Raw genomic sequence first — 17,738 nt, forward strand, 5'->3', positions numbered from 1 at the left:
CACTGGATCCAAACCCTTTTGTCCTCTCGGACGCCTTTTCTCATCCATTGGATCCAAACCCTTTCTACGGTCCACTTGTCAATATTAGTCATTATCGCCCCTTGGACCATCCATCTTGTGACCCCACCATTCATGGCCAATGGTCCAAAAATGGACAGTCCCAGCCTTGTGACTGGCCAACTACAAATAAGTAGTTAAAACAGAAATGGTGATCAAAATTTTCGGCTCGAAGTGATTCTCGCATGATGAACTCGCTCATGGTGGGCCCCACCTGATGAAAGCTCTAGACCATGGATCCCACAGTCCGCATCTCCAATAGCAAGTAATGTATGTAAAATCTTCCTTCTTAACATAAGATTCTCCGCAAATTAAAAGTAAACAAAGAAACAAATCCAATATATCATTTAGATCTAAAACATAATTTTCCTATTGAAAAAGTGGGTCGTCAATATATGGGACTTGGGATCGAGCAACAGTCACTTTCACGACATAGTAATTCGCAATTTTTGGGTCCCACCTGGGGACATAGGGCATGTGTACGTAAATTCAAGGCCGTTGATCTTGTAGAACATCATGAGGGATCCACATGGTCTCGGTCCGATTCAGAATTAACGTCCCATACATAACAAAAGGGAGTACATAAAATCAATGGTTTAGCTTTTCTTGATAGAATCCTAAACAGGTCATGACCATCAAGGGCCACAGGATCATCCCACCACGGTGTTCTCTAGTGCATTAGCCCGACTTATAATTGTTGTTTAGACCAACAAATCTCTTCATCTAAAAGAGGCAGAAGTGGGGCACAATAAGTGTCTTTTAGGAAGTAGCCTAACAGTGACTTTCCTTTAGCATTTTCCATATACATCAATACCTCCCTAAACTTGCTTTACTAAACATCTATGGACCCCACACCAGCCCAAAAAGGTGTACTGTGTAATAAAATAGCTGTCTTCAAGCTATTCTTTTTACCTCCACCCTTAAGCAACCACATATAACATTATGTTCCTTCCTTAGGGCAAACAAAATCCCTTTAACTTTTGAATTGTTCCCACCAAGATGCCTCTGAGTAACAATGTCATCGGAACTATCAACTTCCTCGCCGTCCTCCTCTCAATTCCGATCATCGGTGCCGGAATTTGGCTCGCATCCGAGCCGGACAACTCATGTCTAAAGCTCCTACAATGGCCAGTGATCATCCTAGGCATCTTGATCTTGGTTGTTGCACTGGCGGGAGTTGTAGGCGCATTCTGGCGAATCACTTGGCTCCTCTTCTTCTACCTTGTAACCATGCTCATTCTCATTATACTACTGACTAGCTTGGTGGTCTTCATTTACATGGTTACCAACAAGGGCTCTGGCCACCTTGCTCCCAGTAGAAATTACTTGGAATATCGTCTAAAAGACTATTCAGGGTGGCTACGTAGAAGGGTACAGAGTTCTTACAAGTGGGATCGGATCAGGAATTGTCTCGCGTCTACTAGTATGTGTGCCCAGTTGAATCAAAGCTATCACTCCGCGCAAGATTTCTTCAACGCGCGTATTAGCCCCATACAGGTAAATATAAACGACTTTTTTAAAAAATTATTTTAGTCATCATATTTTTTTTAAAAAATTTAAATTATAATAAGTATTTTAAATTTTTTTAGTTAATATCAATAACAGGTAGGGGTAGGATTTGGGTGCAAGCTTGCAAGTTACAATGCTTTAGAGTCGTGTTTGAGTTGAATCGAATTCATTTTTTAGCGAAAGCTCAACTTGATCCAACCGAAGTTGCACTGATTTAACTCTTTAGAAATATAAATAACAACCATATCTTTGTTGGTTCCATTCAAAGCTCTACAGATCTTAGATTTTGAAGATGTTATAGTGGGGTTTTATTGATTTTGTAGAACACCAAAGCTTTCATCATCTAACAGGCTTTTGAGTTTTTTTTTAAATTTTTACAAAGAAAAATTTAACAGCTGTGATCATTCCCACACAAATGATCACAGCTGTGATCATTCCCACACAATTAGCCTTAATGTAGTTTTTATAAGGCTAATTGCAAATTAGACTGTGCGAATTTAATCTTATTTACAAATAGGACATTATTGCCTCTTTGGAAGCCATTAACTATATCATTTAATTTCTATTATTATTATAACCATTAATTTCAAGGGTGTGATCATTTCCACACAAATGCACATGGATCCCATCAGCTCTCGAAAGTTAACCGCGTGCTTGGGTGAGAGTAGTACTATGATGGGTGACCTCCTTGGAGGCCTTTGGGGTTGAGCTTCTAGCTTAATTGGTTAAAGACTTTGTTCTTCAACCCTAAGGTTGGAGGTTCAATCTCAACTTACCTATGAAAAAAAATCCCCGTTAATTTCAATCAATTCAAAACCCTGTGTATATAAGATTATTTTCAACTAATTAATTTTTAGAGGTATGTAAAAAGGCCCAAAGGTTGTCTCATATGCTCCAAAAATAAGTATCCCAAAGGAAACCCAATTCTTATGTTAAGATCTTTTACATTTTCTAAGTAGAGCTATATATATTTTCAAGCGTAGAGGAAGCTATTGAGAGTAAAGCAAACATATTCTCCATCAAATGGTGATCCACTTTTCCTTTTTTCTTTCTCTTTCCCTTTTTGCAGTCGGGATGCTGCAAGCCACCGACAAAATGTGGATTCACATTCGTGAATCCGACGTACTGGATTAGCCCTATAAACACGGCGATCGACATGGATTGCCTATTGTGGAGCAACGATCAGACGCAGCTATGCTATGCCTGCGATTCATGCAAAGCGGGCTTACTCGCAAATCTCAAGAAAGATTGGAGAAGAGCAAATCTCATCTTAGTAATCACACTAGTTGCACTCATTTGTGTCTACTTGATAGGGTGGTGTGCCTTCAGGAATGCCAAGACAGAAGAGCTCTTTCGTAGATACAAGCAAGGATATGTGTAACTAAGAATAGTCCATTATTTAATTTCCTTTCTTTTGTTGAAACTTTGAGGGTTTGATTAGGGCAATTGAAATAAAAGCTGAAGGTAAAGAGCTAAACGCGATTTTAGGAGCACTGAGAGTTAACAACTTCAATTTCTCCTTTGACAAAGAAGGGATCGCGTGGTGGTGTATAAAGTGAGTGTTGTTTTGAAAATTGGGTTGGCATGTCCAATAATCATTTTTTTTAGCATAATGGTGTCTGGCTGTGAACTCGGGGACTCAGTTTTTATTTCAAAGTGAGTCCTTTATTTCAACTCGTCTTAGTCACTAAAGAATCTACAGAAATCAAATAGATTTGTTTGTTGAAATAAATAACTTTCATACATCGCAAATTCTCCCAATATTAGAAAATTACCCGCAGTCATTTGTTGAGCTGGCTTGAATTTATGTGGAGCCGAGTCAACTTGGCTGAGCAATGAGTTGACTCGGTGAGTTTAGACATCACGTTCAATTTCCCGCTAGAAATGATAAAGGATTCCGCCTATCACCCCTACCTTTTAAGAATCGATTACGAATCACATTTCCTTTCTTGTTCTCGCTATTTCCTTTCTTGGTTTAGAATTTTAATATATATGAGAAGTGTAGAGGTTGAGAGGTTTCAACTACCGAATCATGTGAAACAACCGATTACTCCAAAAGCTTAAGCTGTTAGATTTGGTGTCATTTAATCATTTATACTTCAACACTTCCCTTCACGTGTAGCCCCTCTTAGGTTGGCCATACACATGGATTTTCAATATCAATAAGTTGTTGGGTTTTGAACAAGACCTGCCGTGAGGCGATAGCTATACCATGTGAAACAACCACGTCCAAAAGAGTTGGTGTTATATAATCATTTATACTTCAAGAAACCACTTAATCTTTGGTTTTCTCTCTTCTTTTCTTACTTTTTTTTTCTTAACATGGAAGTTAGTTTCTTTTCGCTGAAATGGTGAATGTTTATTAATTAACGTGAGCCATGACCAAGACAGTCACATACCCTTTTCTCTCTTCTTTTCTTACTTTTTTTTTTTCTTCACATGGAAGTTAGTTTCTTTTCGCTGAAATGGTTAATGTTTATTAATTAACGTGAGCCATGACCAAGACAGTCACATACCCGCACTCAAACACAACAACAATACATTATTGATGATAAAAAAAAAAAAAAATTCCTCAAAGACAAAGAAAATCGAAGAGCTTTAGCTCGGGCCTTGCCACTCCAGAGTTACCATAAGGTGATCCACCTCTATGTTAGCCGACCTCCTAACATGATGATAGCTCACCAATTGGCCCTCAACCCTATTGAAAATCTCATCAAAAAATTCAGACATGTGAGGAGTTCAGCCTTCCAACCACCTAATGATGTTTATGGACTCTCCTTCCACCATAAGGCTTTGGTTATCTCTTTTCCACATCAGTCTAAAGCCGTGAAGTTAGTAAAACTGGATGAAAGATTAATCTTGTGATCATCCCATCTGTAATTAGCAGGTAGTGTCAAGTCAGGGTGGAGAACAAAGGGTATTTATGTATGAAGAGCTGGACAATTATGGTTCTCAATTAATTGACTCAAACAAGGCATATGTTGTCGAACAGGGGGGCATGAGAAGATGCCTCGTGGAAGGTGTTGATAAATTTGTTGGGCAGAATACAGCAAATAAATGAAATAGTAGAAATAAGGAAGCTTCAAGATGTACACATCGAGATTTTACGTACGTAGTTCAGCCAATATGCTTATTTCCATGGGCAAGAACACGATCTTCACAATGAGCAAAAAATATTACAACGACATTAACCTAAAACCTCAAACCGCAACCCTTACCCTTTCTTCACAAACTAAGACTTTGCATGAGAACCCCAAAGAAAAATGTTGAAGTATAAATGATTAAATAACACCAACTCTACATGCTTAAGCTTTTGGAGTACTTGGTAGTTTCACATGGTATGAGAGCAATTGCCTGCAGTCTTGGGTTCAAAACTCCACAACTCTTTTATATTAAAAATCAACGTGTACGGCCAACCAAAAAAAGAGGGGCCACATGTGAGGGGGAGTTTTGAAGTATAAATGATTAAATATGTTGAACTACCAGTTGCTCCAAAAGCTTAAGCTGTTGGAGAAGGCATTATTTATTCTTTTATACTTTAACACTCCTCCTCACGTGTGGCCCCTCTTTCTAGGGTTGGCCTACATGTGGCACATGTGACCCTCCCTTTGGGTTTGGCCATTGCATGTGGATTTTTGCTATCCAGGAGGTTTGAACATAGCATTTTAAACTACCCATTGCTCTCCAAAAGCTTAAGCTGTTGGAGAAGGCGTTATTTATTCTTTATACTTCAACAAAATAACACTAACTCTAACAGCTTAAGCTTTTGGAGTGATTGGTAGTTTCACAAAAAAACGAGAATCTCTCTCTCTCTCTCTCAGTGCTTTGACCTAACATGTTGTCGAGATTTTAAGGGAATTTTGGATTTTCGTTGGGCAGTTTTTCTTTTCCTTTGTTTCTTTCTCTCGCCCCCCTTTGGATGGAGCCTCCTCATTCTAGATGATGACCACATAAAAGACAGCTACGTCACTTTATAACCAGTTGCCATTCCTTTTGAATGCCAACCAATGGTAGCTACTCCTTATCTCTATCTAATGGGTCTCATCAACCCCACCCACTTCTATTTGTGCCTGGGAAGGAATGAAAGTCCCTAACTTACCTACCCGTGCCCTACCAGTAGTTCAACAAAACAAAGTACGCCAGTCCTCCTCGTCCTATGTTACTATTAAGAATATAATTCAATGACATGCGCCATTAATTTAAGCCTGCAAAACTAGGGCCTTTTTTGTTATGGATTTTGACAATCGATTTTCAGTGCAAAACTGTTACTTGGAAAAATTGGGTATTTGGTTAGTTTTATTATAGAATCGATTCTGGACTGGAACTGATTCTAGATCCTAACGAAAAAATAAACATATTGCTAGGATGTAGAATTGATTTTGAGTTGAAATTCGATTCAATAAAACACCCAACTTGGCCAAGAACCGGTTCTGGACTCAAGTCAAATAATCAAAATCTGAAAAACCGTAGTTGATTCACAACTGTATTGAGATTAAAATGATATTTATTTGTGAAAACTAGCCCCAAAGGAGACCCATTGGATTCATTACAAGTTTTATAAATAGACTTTGGTAACGCGGATCCAACGGGGGCGGGTTTTTGCAAGGGTGCCCTTCAATTTAGCAATCCTTAATTAGGTCTTCGGCACGGGTGGGTCCATCGATGACATGGGCAACTGTTGCCCAATTAATGTTGTTCATAGGGAATTCTATGAGGTGGGCCTCATACAAACTCACCAATGGATCTTAAAAGAGTTTAACTAATTAAATGTGAGAGCCGAACTGATAAAGCAAGTGGGGAAAGCAAAAACAAGGAACAAAAGAATGAGAGGGGAATGAATGATGGTAAACAAGAAGGACACTATAGAAGAGGTTATGGGCCTTTACAGAGATGAAAACAGATCCACATCCACACTCTTTCACACTTCCATATTTTCTCCAACCACACACCAGGAACTGCCATTACTCAATGGATTACCTTTTTTTTTTTAGCTTTTCCCTAAAAAAATTACAAAAAGGTGAGGGAAAGGGCAAATGGGTTGTTTGGATCAGGGGGAAATATTTTCCAAGGAAAGTTATTTTTCAGTGGCTAACTCATGTTTCATGATTTTTTTTCTTTTTTTTTCTAAAAATGAGGCATGTTTTCTAGGAAGCTTTCATTTCTGTTGGGCCTTGGAATTTCTATTTTCATTCTCAAAATCCAAAATGAACTGGGTCTAAGTTTTGACTTAAAATTATGTTTAACTTCAGTGCAATAATCAGTTTTGGACTCAAAATCAGTTCTCAAAATTAAAAACAAACAGGGATTAAGGGATCTCAATAGCAATCGGGTGCTAGATTAGAAGATTTTTATTTATGAATAACCCTGGTATTTCTTTTTCCATGTTTTTTCATGGAATTTTTTTTCCCATGCAACTATTTTCCGAAGGCCCAAACACTTTGTCAAAATGCTAATGTTATTCGCACTACAATATTTTGATAATTGGGCGAACTCTCTTTTTTTAATTGGCTGGAGTTGTAATGACCTTTGAAAGATGCTTAAATAGTAAAAGACAGAGTGTGTTCGCCTCATTATAAAATGGTAGTGCGAGTAGCGCAAACTACTCTTTATTGTACAAAACAATGAAAAATATCAGAAGCAAATGAGACGGGTGTAGGTGACTAAACATAAGGCGGCTTTCACGGGTGTAGGTGACTAAACATAAGGCGGCTTTCACACCCCTGGTAGGATAATTATCAGATAATTAAACCGTGAATTGACGTCAAAAAGCGTAAAAAAAGAGGAGGCTATTGTGGCAGACTTTAACGCTTGTTGACGTCAATTCACTCTCAAGGGGTGTGAATTATCCTCTAGGGGGTGCGAATTTATCATCTCCCTTTAGTTCGCCTAAATACGACAACTCAGTAGTACAGCACTTCCCGCAAGATGCCACGTACACTTTATTTTCTATCAACGGCTACAAATTCGCCACGTCACTCCCACATGCCTACTTTACGTTTCTACGTCTGATTTCCTCGTCCCTTCGTCTTTTTCCTGCCACGTGTCGACTGTTCTACAGATAGGCCAACACACAAACTTACCAAAAATAGAAACTTTACAGACAGACCGTCCTTTATTCATACCACGTTATAACAATCATTTTCACATTACAATCCCCTTTACATTTTTCACCACAAACGAACTATATTTACATTGAGGTATACTTTCTGCCCTGCATATTATTATTTCCACCCCACTATTTTCATATTACAATCCTCTTTCTACACCCCCTCTTTCCTTCTATTCTTCTTTTATTTTCTTGTATGTACACCAGACCTTGACTTCTCAACACTGGCCTCCTTAGTAAAAGCACGAGCATTGTTATTTGTGAAGAACCCGAAATAGAAGATAGTATGGAGCTTATGATATACACAAAGTATTTAGTATATGTTACTGATCTAGAATTCCAGTAATAGTCCTCCCATTGGGGCCCTGTGAGGAATTCCCTTTCTCTTTGCAGTCCTGAAATTTATGACAGTTGGGGGTGGTGTTGAAGGGGTAAAGCTCTGGATGGTCTTCTCATGGCCATGGCTGCTGATTGAGTAAGATTCCTCAGACTCTGAAATTGCCTCTGGTGCCCGTTTCTTGCTCCGATTCTTCGACGTTCCGGCAATCTGAACAAAAATAGAAAAACCCACAAAGATTATAAACAAATACATCTCAAATTAACAAAAAGAATAAAAAAAAAACTGTCACTTTTTCACATTCTTTGGAAAAGCATAAAATGATGAGGAAATTTCTAGAGGAAATTGTTTGAGGTTTAGCGTTAAGCAAGAGGTTGCTTAAAGCATTACACCCAGGATATCTAGTTTGGAATACCAAGTTTGTTGCCTCCACTCTCCAGCCCCTGTATAAAGAGATATACTAGAGTTAATGAATGGTTAATGGACACTAGCCCATATAGGCCCACTACACCGGTCCATTATCTTATTGGGCTTATATTAGAACATATATATAGGCTATATCATGTACCCAATAGAAAATCTCTTTGATCTCTTGTTTCAGAGAAATAAGTGGCTCATGAGAAATGGAAAAAAAAACCATTCCATATTTGATCTTGAAGTCCTCATATGGCACTTCTTTCGATCCTTGGGTGATCACAAGTAGGAATGCCATAACGCTAATCCATGTTCCACATGGCGAAAGAAGCATCTTTTTTGTATCTCATTAAACTTGGAAGAGAATCATTCTCGAAAATAAGCTTCCACCCTTGGGATTTTGTTTGGATTTGGGATGTCATTCTGCTTGTGATTTAATTTAACTCCATGAGATGTTTCCTAGGCAATTATTGCATGCATGTTAATGTGACATTCTTGTCCCTTCCTGTAAATATCAAACCAAATTTCTTGAAAGGAGGTAGAATTTTGCTTTAAATTTCTTAGGAATTGTATGTTTTTTCTCCTTTTCTTCTCTCTATATCGCTAGGAAGGCCCTTGCTCATTCCCCTCTCCGACTATATGCCGCACAACCAAACACTACTTACCACTATTCTCCGAGGCAATTTCAGGAAATTCCAATGCTTGTCTCCTCCCTAATGACTACTTATTCCACTACTCTTCGAGTCTATGCTGCGCAACCAAACACCGGTGGCTCAAGACAAGCATTTAATTTGTCTAGAAGAATAGTGGAATAGCTGACAAATACTACATACCACTATTTTCGGAGATAATTTCAGGCAAATCCAATGAGCGTCTCCTCCCCGTTGACTGCTTATTCCACATTTCCACTACTCTACGAGTCTATGCCGCGCAACCAAACAGAAGGTTGATTCACAGTGTTAGTTAAGGATGGGCACGATGACCAAAATACCCTTTATTTACTGAAACCGTACAGCCATTGCAGGGCTATAGAGCTGTTGAATGGTATTGGTCCTATTGGATTCTTCAAACTCTCACAATCCCACTTTGTACAGATTCCATCATCTAATAAATATAAGAAGAAATTGAATTCGTTTGGGGGCAATTTAGGAAAAGATGAAGTACCTTGCAACCAAGAGAACAGAATCTAAAAGAATCGAGCAAGCTCCTCTCACAGACCTCACACGTGTTGGTGACACCCTTCCCAGGCCTAGGCTGAGGCCGTTCGTTCAAGAAAACAATCCTGGCACTGTTTATAATGTAAGTCTGAACCCCTGTTATATCCAAAAACTTCTGAATCTCAGAAACCCTAATCACATCATGGTAAGAAGACCTCCTTATCTGCAAAAACAAAAACAAAAAAAACAAAGTTATACCTTATTTTGGTGCTAAGAGGAACAAAACCCAAATACCCAACAAGCAAATCAATCAATCTAACCTGTATTGATCGATGATCTTTGTGGTAGGCAAGGCAGAGAGAACAGAGACCTCCATTCATACAATCCAAACAATACATATTACATTCGCTCTTGTGAGAATCCGAGTGGAATTTGCATTGAAGGAAGAATCTAGTCTCGAGAAGGGGACGCAACCAAGTGGGCCACATGTCGTTTGTACCTCCAGGTCCCTGGTTTGAAGGCAATGTTGAGGAAAAACTGAGTAATGAATGAAAAACACAGCAATATAGAAGGGAAAAGGAAGAAAACAGAGAGAAAGTAGTAAATTGGGAGACATTATTGTATACCTTGAATCTTCGATTCAGGGGATTGAGTTCATTGAAAGTGGGTTCTTGATCGATAGCCATTTTGAAGAAAGATATGAATAAAAGGGGGGTGTCTTGCCTTCCTTTTTTTTGGTATGAGAATGATAGGGGGTTTGGATGGGATTCTTGTAGTGGAGGAAGTGGTGGTGGATGGCGTACGCTGAGTTGGGTCGTTCTTATCTGCTTTAAAGTCTCAACCCGAACCTAGATCTGAGCCTAGCTCCGAGCCTCACTCCGAACCCGAATCAAAGATGCGTTGAACTGAATGGACCGACCTAATATTTTTTAAAAGGGAAAAGATACACTTAGACCCCTAGTGGTTTCTGACACATTCAACTTAACCCCTGATATTTAAAAAGTTACAAGCAGAACACATGTGGTTTCAATTTGTGTAAGGTAGACCCGTCACTTGATGGTTCGTCCACATATTGAAGGGTTAGGATGATTCTATGGAGCTGATTTTTTGGGCACACCCTATCTATGTCGTCGGGCTCCATCAAATGAACGCTTTGGAACATTCAAACAATGTGGGCCCACTGTGGTTTTTGGTAGTGCTTGGATTCGGGTATGAGGTTTGGAGGGGTGTATGGGGTTTCATTAGCATTGATAGTATTTCAAAAGAGGGGGTCTACTTTACACAAATTGAAACCACAGGGGTCTACTTAAGTTGAATGTGTCAGAAACCACAGGGGGTCTAAGTGTATTTTTCCCTTTTTTAAATGTCTTTGTTAGAATAAATTAGGGCAGTGATAAATTCACCCCCTTATAGAATGAATTTAGCCCCTATTTTTCAAAATTGACTGTATAGCCCACACCATAGATCCAAACCGCACATTTGATGGGCTACAACGTAAATAGGTTGTGTCCCAAAATTCATTTCCATAGGATGATTCTAACCCTTTGATCTGAAGAGGGACTCACATTATGGAAACTTCTTTAGATCGGACGGTTGGGATCATCCTATGGAAATGATTTTTGGGGCACAGACTATCTATGTTGTGGCCTATCAAATGGATGGTTTGGATCTTCCTATGGTGTGGGCTGTACAGTCCATTTTGAAAATACAGAGTGAATTCATCCAAGAAATGGGTGAATTTACCACCGGGTACAAGTAAGGTAAATGACACCAGCACAACCATGCTTTAACCGATGTTAGCACAACCATGCTTTAATAATTGCACAAAACGCAAAAAACGCAGCTTGTCTTTTCCTTTTTAAATTGGTTTGTAAGAGCTATTTGGGAACTGTACTAACCCTTGACAGCTATGCTTTAAATGATGAAAGACAAGATGTGTTAGTGAAATTATCAAAACGTGGTTGTGCTGATATTATTTCCCTAGGGGATTTGCTAGGGACCATTGCAGAAGCCATTTCGCAGGCCGGCTGATGCATGAGAGAGCAGCCGCATAGGCTCATATTTTGTCTTATTCATTCAATTCATCTAAGGTTGGTGCTCTCTCAATTAACAGCCTCCGCCAGACGCCCCTAGCAAATCCGTTTCCACTGGACACACATTTGATCTTTGCCGAGTCAATGAGAGTGACCCAGTTTAGAAATGCTAATTAAGGTTACTAAATCCTAATAAAGACTGAATAATACTGTTTTGCGCTAGAAACACAGGGAAACGTAAGAGGGTTGAAATTTTTATTATGTAGCCAATTTATTTGTTATGTCGGCCGTTGCCAAATATCGGAAAATTCATTCTGCAGATATTTATTGATGGAGATGGTAGCTGTTTTAATATTTATTTATTTTTGAAGGAAAAAGACAGACTGATGAATCAAATTTGCATTTGGATCGCCGGAATTAGGCGCTGGAATCGGGATCTGATTCTAATGCCCCCAATTCCAACATTTTATACCGATAGAATTCCGTTCCAGTGTCAATTCTGTCCTTGTTTCTAGATGGTTTCATCTAGACCATTGATTTTTTTTTTATCAAGCAATATGATTGATATAAACCCTGATTCATTAACCCTTTTATTGGTTTTTTTGGGTTTGTAAACCAGCTATCAGGATTAACTGAGATCCGGGATGTAAACTAAAATAGGATCTGATATTTGCACCCCTTGTTTTGTCACAATGCACCCCTCAATTTGTTCTGAACTCCTTCATTTGATCGCCAATTAGTGGGAACTCTACCAGCCAATGAGAACATTTCTAATATAAAGAAGGGGTGTAAATATCAACTAGGCATCCTTTGACCATCCAAGAAGGACACATCAATCGAACAGCAATTCAACACTGATTTTAAATGCTAAGAAGGAAAAGAAAAGAAAAAAAAACAATACCAATAATGGTGAAAATTATAAAATTATTAAAATAGTTGAGCCATGTATATTATCCTCTATTATCAGATAACAACCCCTAAAAATACTTCAATTTCCTAATGGAGCCAAAATAATAAAGTTTTTTCTAAGTTAGGACTATTTACTATTTAGTATTCAGTTGCTATTAATATGAACATTATACAAATGGGAAATAAATTATTTGCCCCTTTTTCTTCCCTGGCCCACCCCTTATGGTGTAAATGGAATAGTCATACATAGGGCTGCAACAGGATCGGGTTTTTCAAAACTCTAGCCCAACCTTGGATCCCATTATCTCGGCCTTGACCAGAACTAACCCTGAGTCAGGGCCGAAAAACCTCAACCCATTGTTCGCCCTACAGGGCATAACGCAGCCCTGGCCCGCCCTGATTAGTCCTGATTGGGCAGAGCCAGGCCGGGCTGGCCCTGATTGACCAGAGTGCAAATACCTGTTAAGAGTGCCAAAAATAAAACAACCACATATCATATAGAACAAAATGACCAATGAACAAAGAAATGTAATAAAATAAGACAATATGAATTCAACAACATGACGGGCAGCAGAGACAATTAATAATAATAATCTAAAGATAATAGAAAACATTAGCAAAAAAAACATGCACAGATGGTTAAATTCTATAATAGAAAACCTAGGGTCGGGCCGGGTCAGGGTGACCTGAGGCATTAACCCAGAACCTGACCCGACTTGACCTTGAGTCAAGGCCTAAAAAATGAACCTTGACCCGCCCTCAGGGTTGAAAAATCCAGCCCAGACCCTATTCGGGGTCAGGGTTGACAGGGCCAAACTTGCACCCATACTCATAGATGCACTAGAGATAGGGGCGACGGCACTTGTAAGGGAAGGGGGGCAGTTGCCCCCCTTAATTTTTTGGGAAAGAACAAATATACCTTTATTGGTGAATGTCACCGAATGCAGAAAACAGATGAAAGGGCGCCTCATTGGTGAATGTCAGTGAATCCATTTATTATTCTTTGACTTATACAAGTTATAAATGCACATTGGTCCTGTTCCACCAGTGGGGTTTGCAAGAGAATTTAACATTCCACTTTTTGACGAATGATAGACTGAAGGGCGCCCTTGCAAAAACCAGCTCCAAGGGCGCCGCCATTGGTCCAAGCTTAAGAAAGTGATCCACTTTCTCACTTTCTTAAGATTGGACCAATGGAGGCGCCATTGTAGCTGGTTTTTGTATGCCGCACTTCATTCTATCATTCCTCACTTGAATATGTTTTGTTCTCCGGAAGAAGATTGAAATATATACCCAGGGGGGGAAGAATGGGGGAGAATATATCACTTCGAAAAAAATACTGACTACTAAGTACTAAGTCATAATATTACATCACTGGTAGGTAGAACAAAATACTAAACGAACCACCCAATTTAAAGATAAAGTTGTTCTACGTATTGTTTATATGTAGTATGGTAGGCTGCCCATTCTTTTTCAGAGTAGGTAAAATACAGGTGGGGATAGATTTCTCAGAGATTTTATATGCTGTATGCACGCTTGACGTCCAGTATCTTTCAAAATGTACAATGAGGCCCACTTAACAGGACAATCTAAACCATTGATTTGTTAGGCCATAACGTAAATAGGCTGTCCCTGGAATTATCTCCATAAGTGATCTAAACCATTCATTTGTAGAGGGGCTATACATTAGAGAAACCTCTATAGATCGGAGGGTTAGGATCATCATCTAGAGATGTTTTACGGCCTACGGTCTATATGTCATGGCCCAACAAAATGGTTTTGAATCATCCTAGAGATGACTTCACGCTCACACAGCATATAAAATCATTGTCTAGAAAGTTATAAGCCACTGAAGTACAGCTTATGTATTCTAATCAGGCTTTATAAGCCACTTGACATAAAAATGGACGTAAAATTCATTTTATATTCATTTTTCCAAGTATAAACATGTTTTTACGCCCAAATCAGGGGTAAAGGCGGGCGTAAATTTTGTTCTATGTGCATTTTACATGCAAAGAAAGAAAACTGGAACAAAATTAAATAATAAAATGATTAATATGGGCTGATAAAAACCAATACAATGGGCCAATACAAATAGCAACTAGAAGCTTTCCTGACTGGAACCAAGGAATATAATATAGTTCTATTATTAAATATGTTAACTTACCAACTTCTCCACACATGTGGCCTGCCTACTTGGCAAACACGTGGCACATGTGGTCCCACTTTGGGCCTACAAATCCAGGAGTTTTGAACTCGAGACCTTTGACTCTGATACCATGTTAACTTACCAACTTCTCCATAAGCCTAAGCTATTGGAGAAAGGCGTTATTTATCTTTTATACTTTAACAAAATAAAATAATAGCAACATGACCAAACTCACTTAGGTCCCGTTCGTTTTAGATTGTGACGACCGGTTGTGAGCCCCTAACTAATTATTGGACTAATAAAGCACAAGATTTGGGTATATGAGCCGGATCTAGCCGTGTCCATCGGATAATTAGGGTCATGAAGTTTGTTATCATCATGTCAGAAGGTCGTCAAATAATGAGGCAGGTCGTCTGTGCAGTAGTGGTTAGAGTGGGACTTGAGCTTTTTTATTTTCTTCCCCCCTGAGGAATTTTGTATATATTCTCTTGATCTTTTAGTTGATGTATTCGATTTCCTATGACCTCCTTCGTCATGGTGTCCTTCCTCTTTAATAAATTTCACCATTAAAAAAGAAAAACATTTTGAAACCTTAATCAAAATGATAAACAATATATTTTATTTACTTTCTTTTCAATTTCATTTGCTTCTTTTTCTCCAGCTACTTCCTTCTTCCCTCCCTTAACATTGAGTCCTAATTGTGTATAATGTAAATAAGACATAGGACACTCTGATGGACAAGTTCGATTCGAAATGGTTTGTGATCCAGATGCACTGAATAAGACCAGAAAAGCACCCACAAAAGGATCCGACTAGTAAAGAATCTGAATGGATTGTGATAGAGACATTTTCAATGGCAACGTCGCATATAAGAAGAGAAGCCTATTCTTACTTTCTTTATATGGTTTTCAATGGCATAAAAGAAAAAGAAAAAGGAAGAGGATGACGAGGAGATATTGCCAGGAGAAGCTACACTGTGACTGGGACCACCCCCTTGATATCAATATCACTTGAATCCTTCATCACAGGGCAGATGGCTTAATGAGCCAACATTTCTAACTGTTAGATCATAGAACTTGAATATGGACTGTGGACTCGGTGCTTTTTTCTCGGCAATCATCCATTTGCCTGATTCCTCATTTAGTGGGCCCACATCAGGCTTCTCGAATTAACATTCCATTAGGGAAATAGCATATCCGCCCCTTTTTCTTCCCCACCACCTTCCTGTTGTGTATTTATGACAACTCTTTTTAGACTAGAAGGGGTGGTCAGGGAAGAAAAGTGGCCGAATATATCATTTCCTTTAGGGTCGCAACTCGGCTCGGGTTGAGGCCAACCCTGAACCCCAACCCAAGACAGCATTCCCTCAACCCCAACCCGAGCCTCGGGTTGAGGATGGTCAACCCTATCCCAACAAGCCTCTAAATCTCTCAACCCTAGCACAATCCATCTGACTCGAAATCAGGTTGGGTTGGGTTCAGGTTCACCAAGGGTCAAACAGAAAAAAATACAAGAAAAAACATAACCCGAAAAAATAAAGATAAGACAGAGGCCGGGTTCGGGTCGGGTTGCCAAGGCCTCAACCCTAACCCTAACCCAACCAGAAATAGAAAGTAAATCAGGTTGGCTTTTTCCATCCCTAACCCGAGGAAATGAAATGCCGACCCAACCCGAGCCAAAATCAGGTTGAACCGGTCAGGTTCGGGTTGAGCCCGACCCAACTTTCAGCGGGTTGAACCCGTGGGGTTGAGCCCGGCACAAGTTGCACCCCTAATTTCGTTGCACTAATATAAGATGAAAAAAAAGGGGATTTGCTAGACAATTTGGCGGAAAGCATCTTTCTGCTCACTTTTGCATGGGGTAACAGCCACCTCAAATGAATAAGACAAAATCTGTTAAAAGCGTAAGAAATGGTTTGAGGGTCAAACGTGGCGTTTAGAAAAGAGCGTGGGTAATACCCCCAGGCCACGGGTTTCTCACGTCACCCCGCGTTCGAAAGTCGACACGCGGCTCCGTTAGGTGTGGGTCCACCTAAAGTTTTCCGTGGAAAATTGCGGCATAGAACGCATTTCGCAACGCCTACAACTTTTTTCCACGCGGGCCCCACAACAGCCCACAAAAAACGCTGGGTGATGATATTTTCACCCCCCTTCAGTACTTGCACACCCCATAAAGTTGCCCACTTTTCCCGTCAAATCAGGTTAACAGGGGGTGTGCACATAATGCAGGGTAGGGGTGAAAATATCATCCCCCTAAAACGTTTTGTGCGTGTTTTGATATGACGGATCGTGTCTGGAAAGTCTGGTTCTCGTGGGTCCCACCGGAAATTAATGATCATAACCGTTCGATTACCAATTGCTCCGGATTGTTTGCTTTGTGGCCAGTGGAGTGGGAATACACTGAGATTCCGTTTTCCTGCTTTATCTATTGTTAATTAATTAAAAGGGAAATGATCCCAGCTTACCTAACAAAAAAGGGTAAAATCTATATTCGCTCCCCTCTCAACCCCTGGCCACCCACTTCTAGTGTAGAAAAGTAGCCTTAGATACATAAGGGGTGGTGGCCCAAGGAAGAAAAAGGGTGAATATATCACTTATTTAAATCAGGCATAGTAACTGAACTCATAATCTCACTGTTGCAACCCCCTGTTTGGATTGTGAGAAAAAAAAAAATTTGACAGAAAAGTTTTTCCTGGGAAATATTTTGCCTTTCCAAATCATTCTGGAACCCAAAAATGGCAGTACTAAAGAAGCTACTTTCTATGAGAGATTTGTGCTTGCTTGGGAATTGTTAGTGATTCAAATGTGCTTCATTCAGCAATACTACTTGATTTGAACTTGTTTACTTGATTACGGAAAGTGAATGAACATGCTTACATCAACCATGTTGTTCAGAAGGTGGAACCTAACATTTGATTGACAATAGTCACGAGGTTGTTGATAGATATTTAGTACTTAGCTGACCCAATTTAGGGCTGACACAATTTAGGGCCAAGATTATTCAACTATTACATAATCAAGAATCACTATAGACTCCAAGCGTGTGTGAACAGGTAGAGCTTAATACA

The 17,738-nt window shown here is 39.4% G+C and overlaps 2 protein-coding genes across 2 annotated transcripts; one reads left to right on the forward strand and one right to left on the reverse strand.

The window, feature by feature from the left end:
* The first annotated feature begins 987 nt into the window (after positions 1 to 987).
* On the forward strand, positions 988 to 3,151 carry LOC143887015 (protein TORNADO 2-like). The gene is made up of 2 exons (XM_077391147.1): positions 988 to 1,554; positions 2,636 to 3,151. The coding sequence occupies exons 1-2, from the start codon at positions 1,057 to 1,059 to the stop codon at positions 2,945 to 2,947; spliced, it is 810 nt and encodes a 269-aa protein (XP_077247262.1). The 5' UTR covers positions 988 to 1,056; the 3' UTR covers positions 2,948 to 3,151.
* Positions 3,152 to 7,642: 4,491 nt separating this feature from the next.
* LOC143879174 (protein RGF1 INDUCIBLE TRANSCRIPTION FACTOR 1-like) lies at positions 7,643 to 10,389 on the reverse strand. The gene is made up of 4 exons (XM_077381395.1): positions 10,207 to 10,389; positions 9,901 to 10,089; positions 9,588 to 9,803; positions 7,643 to 8,219 (listed from the first exon to the last, which is right to left on the reverse strand). Exons 1-4 carry the CDS (start codon positions 10,264 to 10,266, stop codon positions 8,004 to 8,006), a joined length of 681 nt encoding a protein of 226 aa, XP_077237510.1. The 5' UTR covers positions 10,267 to 10,389; the 3' UTR covers positions 7,643 to 8,003.
* Positions 10,390 to 17,738: the final 7,349 nt, after the last annotated feature.

Source organism: Tasmannia lanceolata, unplaced genomic scaffold (genome assembly GCF_043159265.1).
Source record: "Tasmannia lanceolata isolate RefF3 unplaced genomic scaffold, GAP_Taslan_0.1 ptg000002l, whole genome shotgun sequence".
NCBI lineage: Eukaryota > Viridiplantae > Streptophyta > Magnoliopsida > Canellales > Winteraceae > Tasmannia > Tasmannia lanceolata.

Coding starts and splice junctions, on each gene's coding strand:
- LOC143887015 (XM_077391147.1), top strand. CDS start 1,057: ATGCCTCTGAGTAACAATGTCATCGGAACTATCAACTTCCTCGCCGTC. Junction 1,555..2,635: donor CGCGTATTAGCCCCATACAG/GTAAATATAAAC, acceptor CCCTTTTTGCAG/TCGGGATGCTGCAAGCCACC.
- LOC143879174 (XM_077381395.1), bottom strand. CDS start 10,266: ATGGCTATCGATCAAGAACCCACTTTCAATGAACTCAATCCCCTGAAT. Junction 9,804..9,900: donor AAGATCATCGATCAATACAG/GTTAGATTGATT, acceptor TTGTTTTTGCAG/ATAAGGAGGTCTTCTTACCA. Junction 8,220..9,587: donor TCTGTTCTCTTGGTTGCAAG/GTACTTCATCTT, acceptor ATTTTTGTTCAG/ATTGCCGGAACGTCGAAGAA.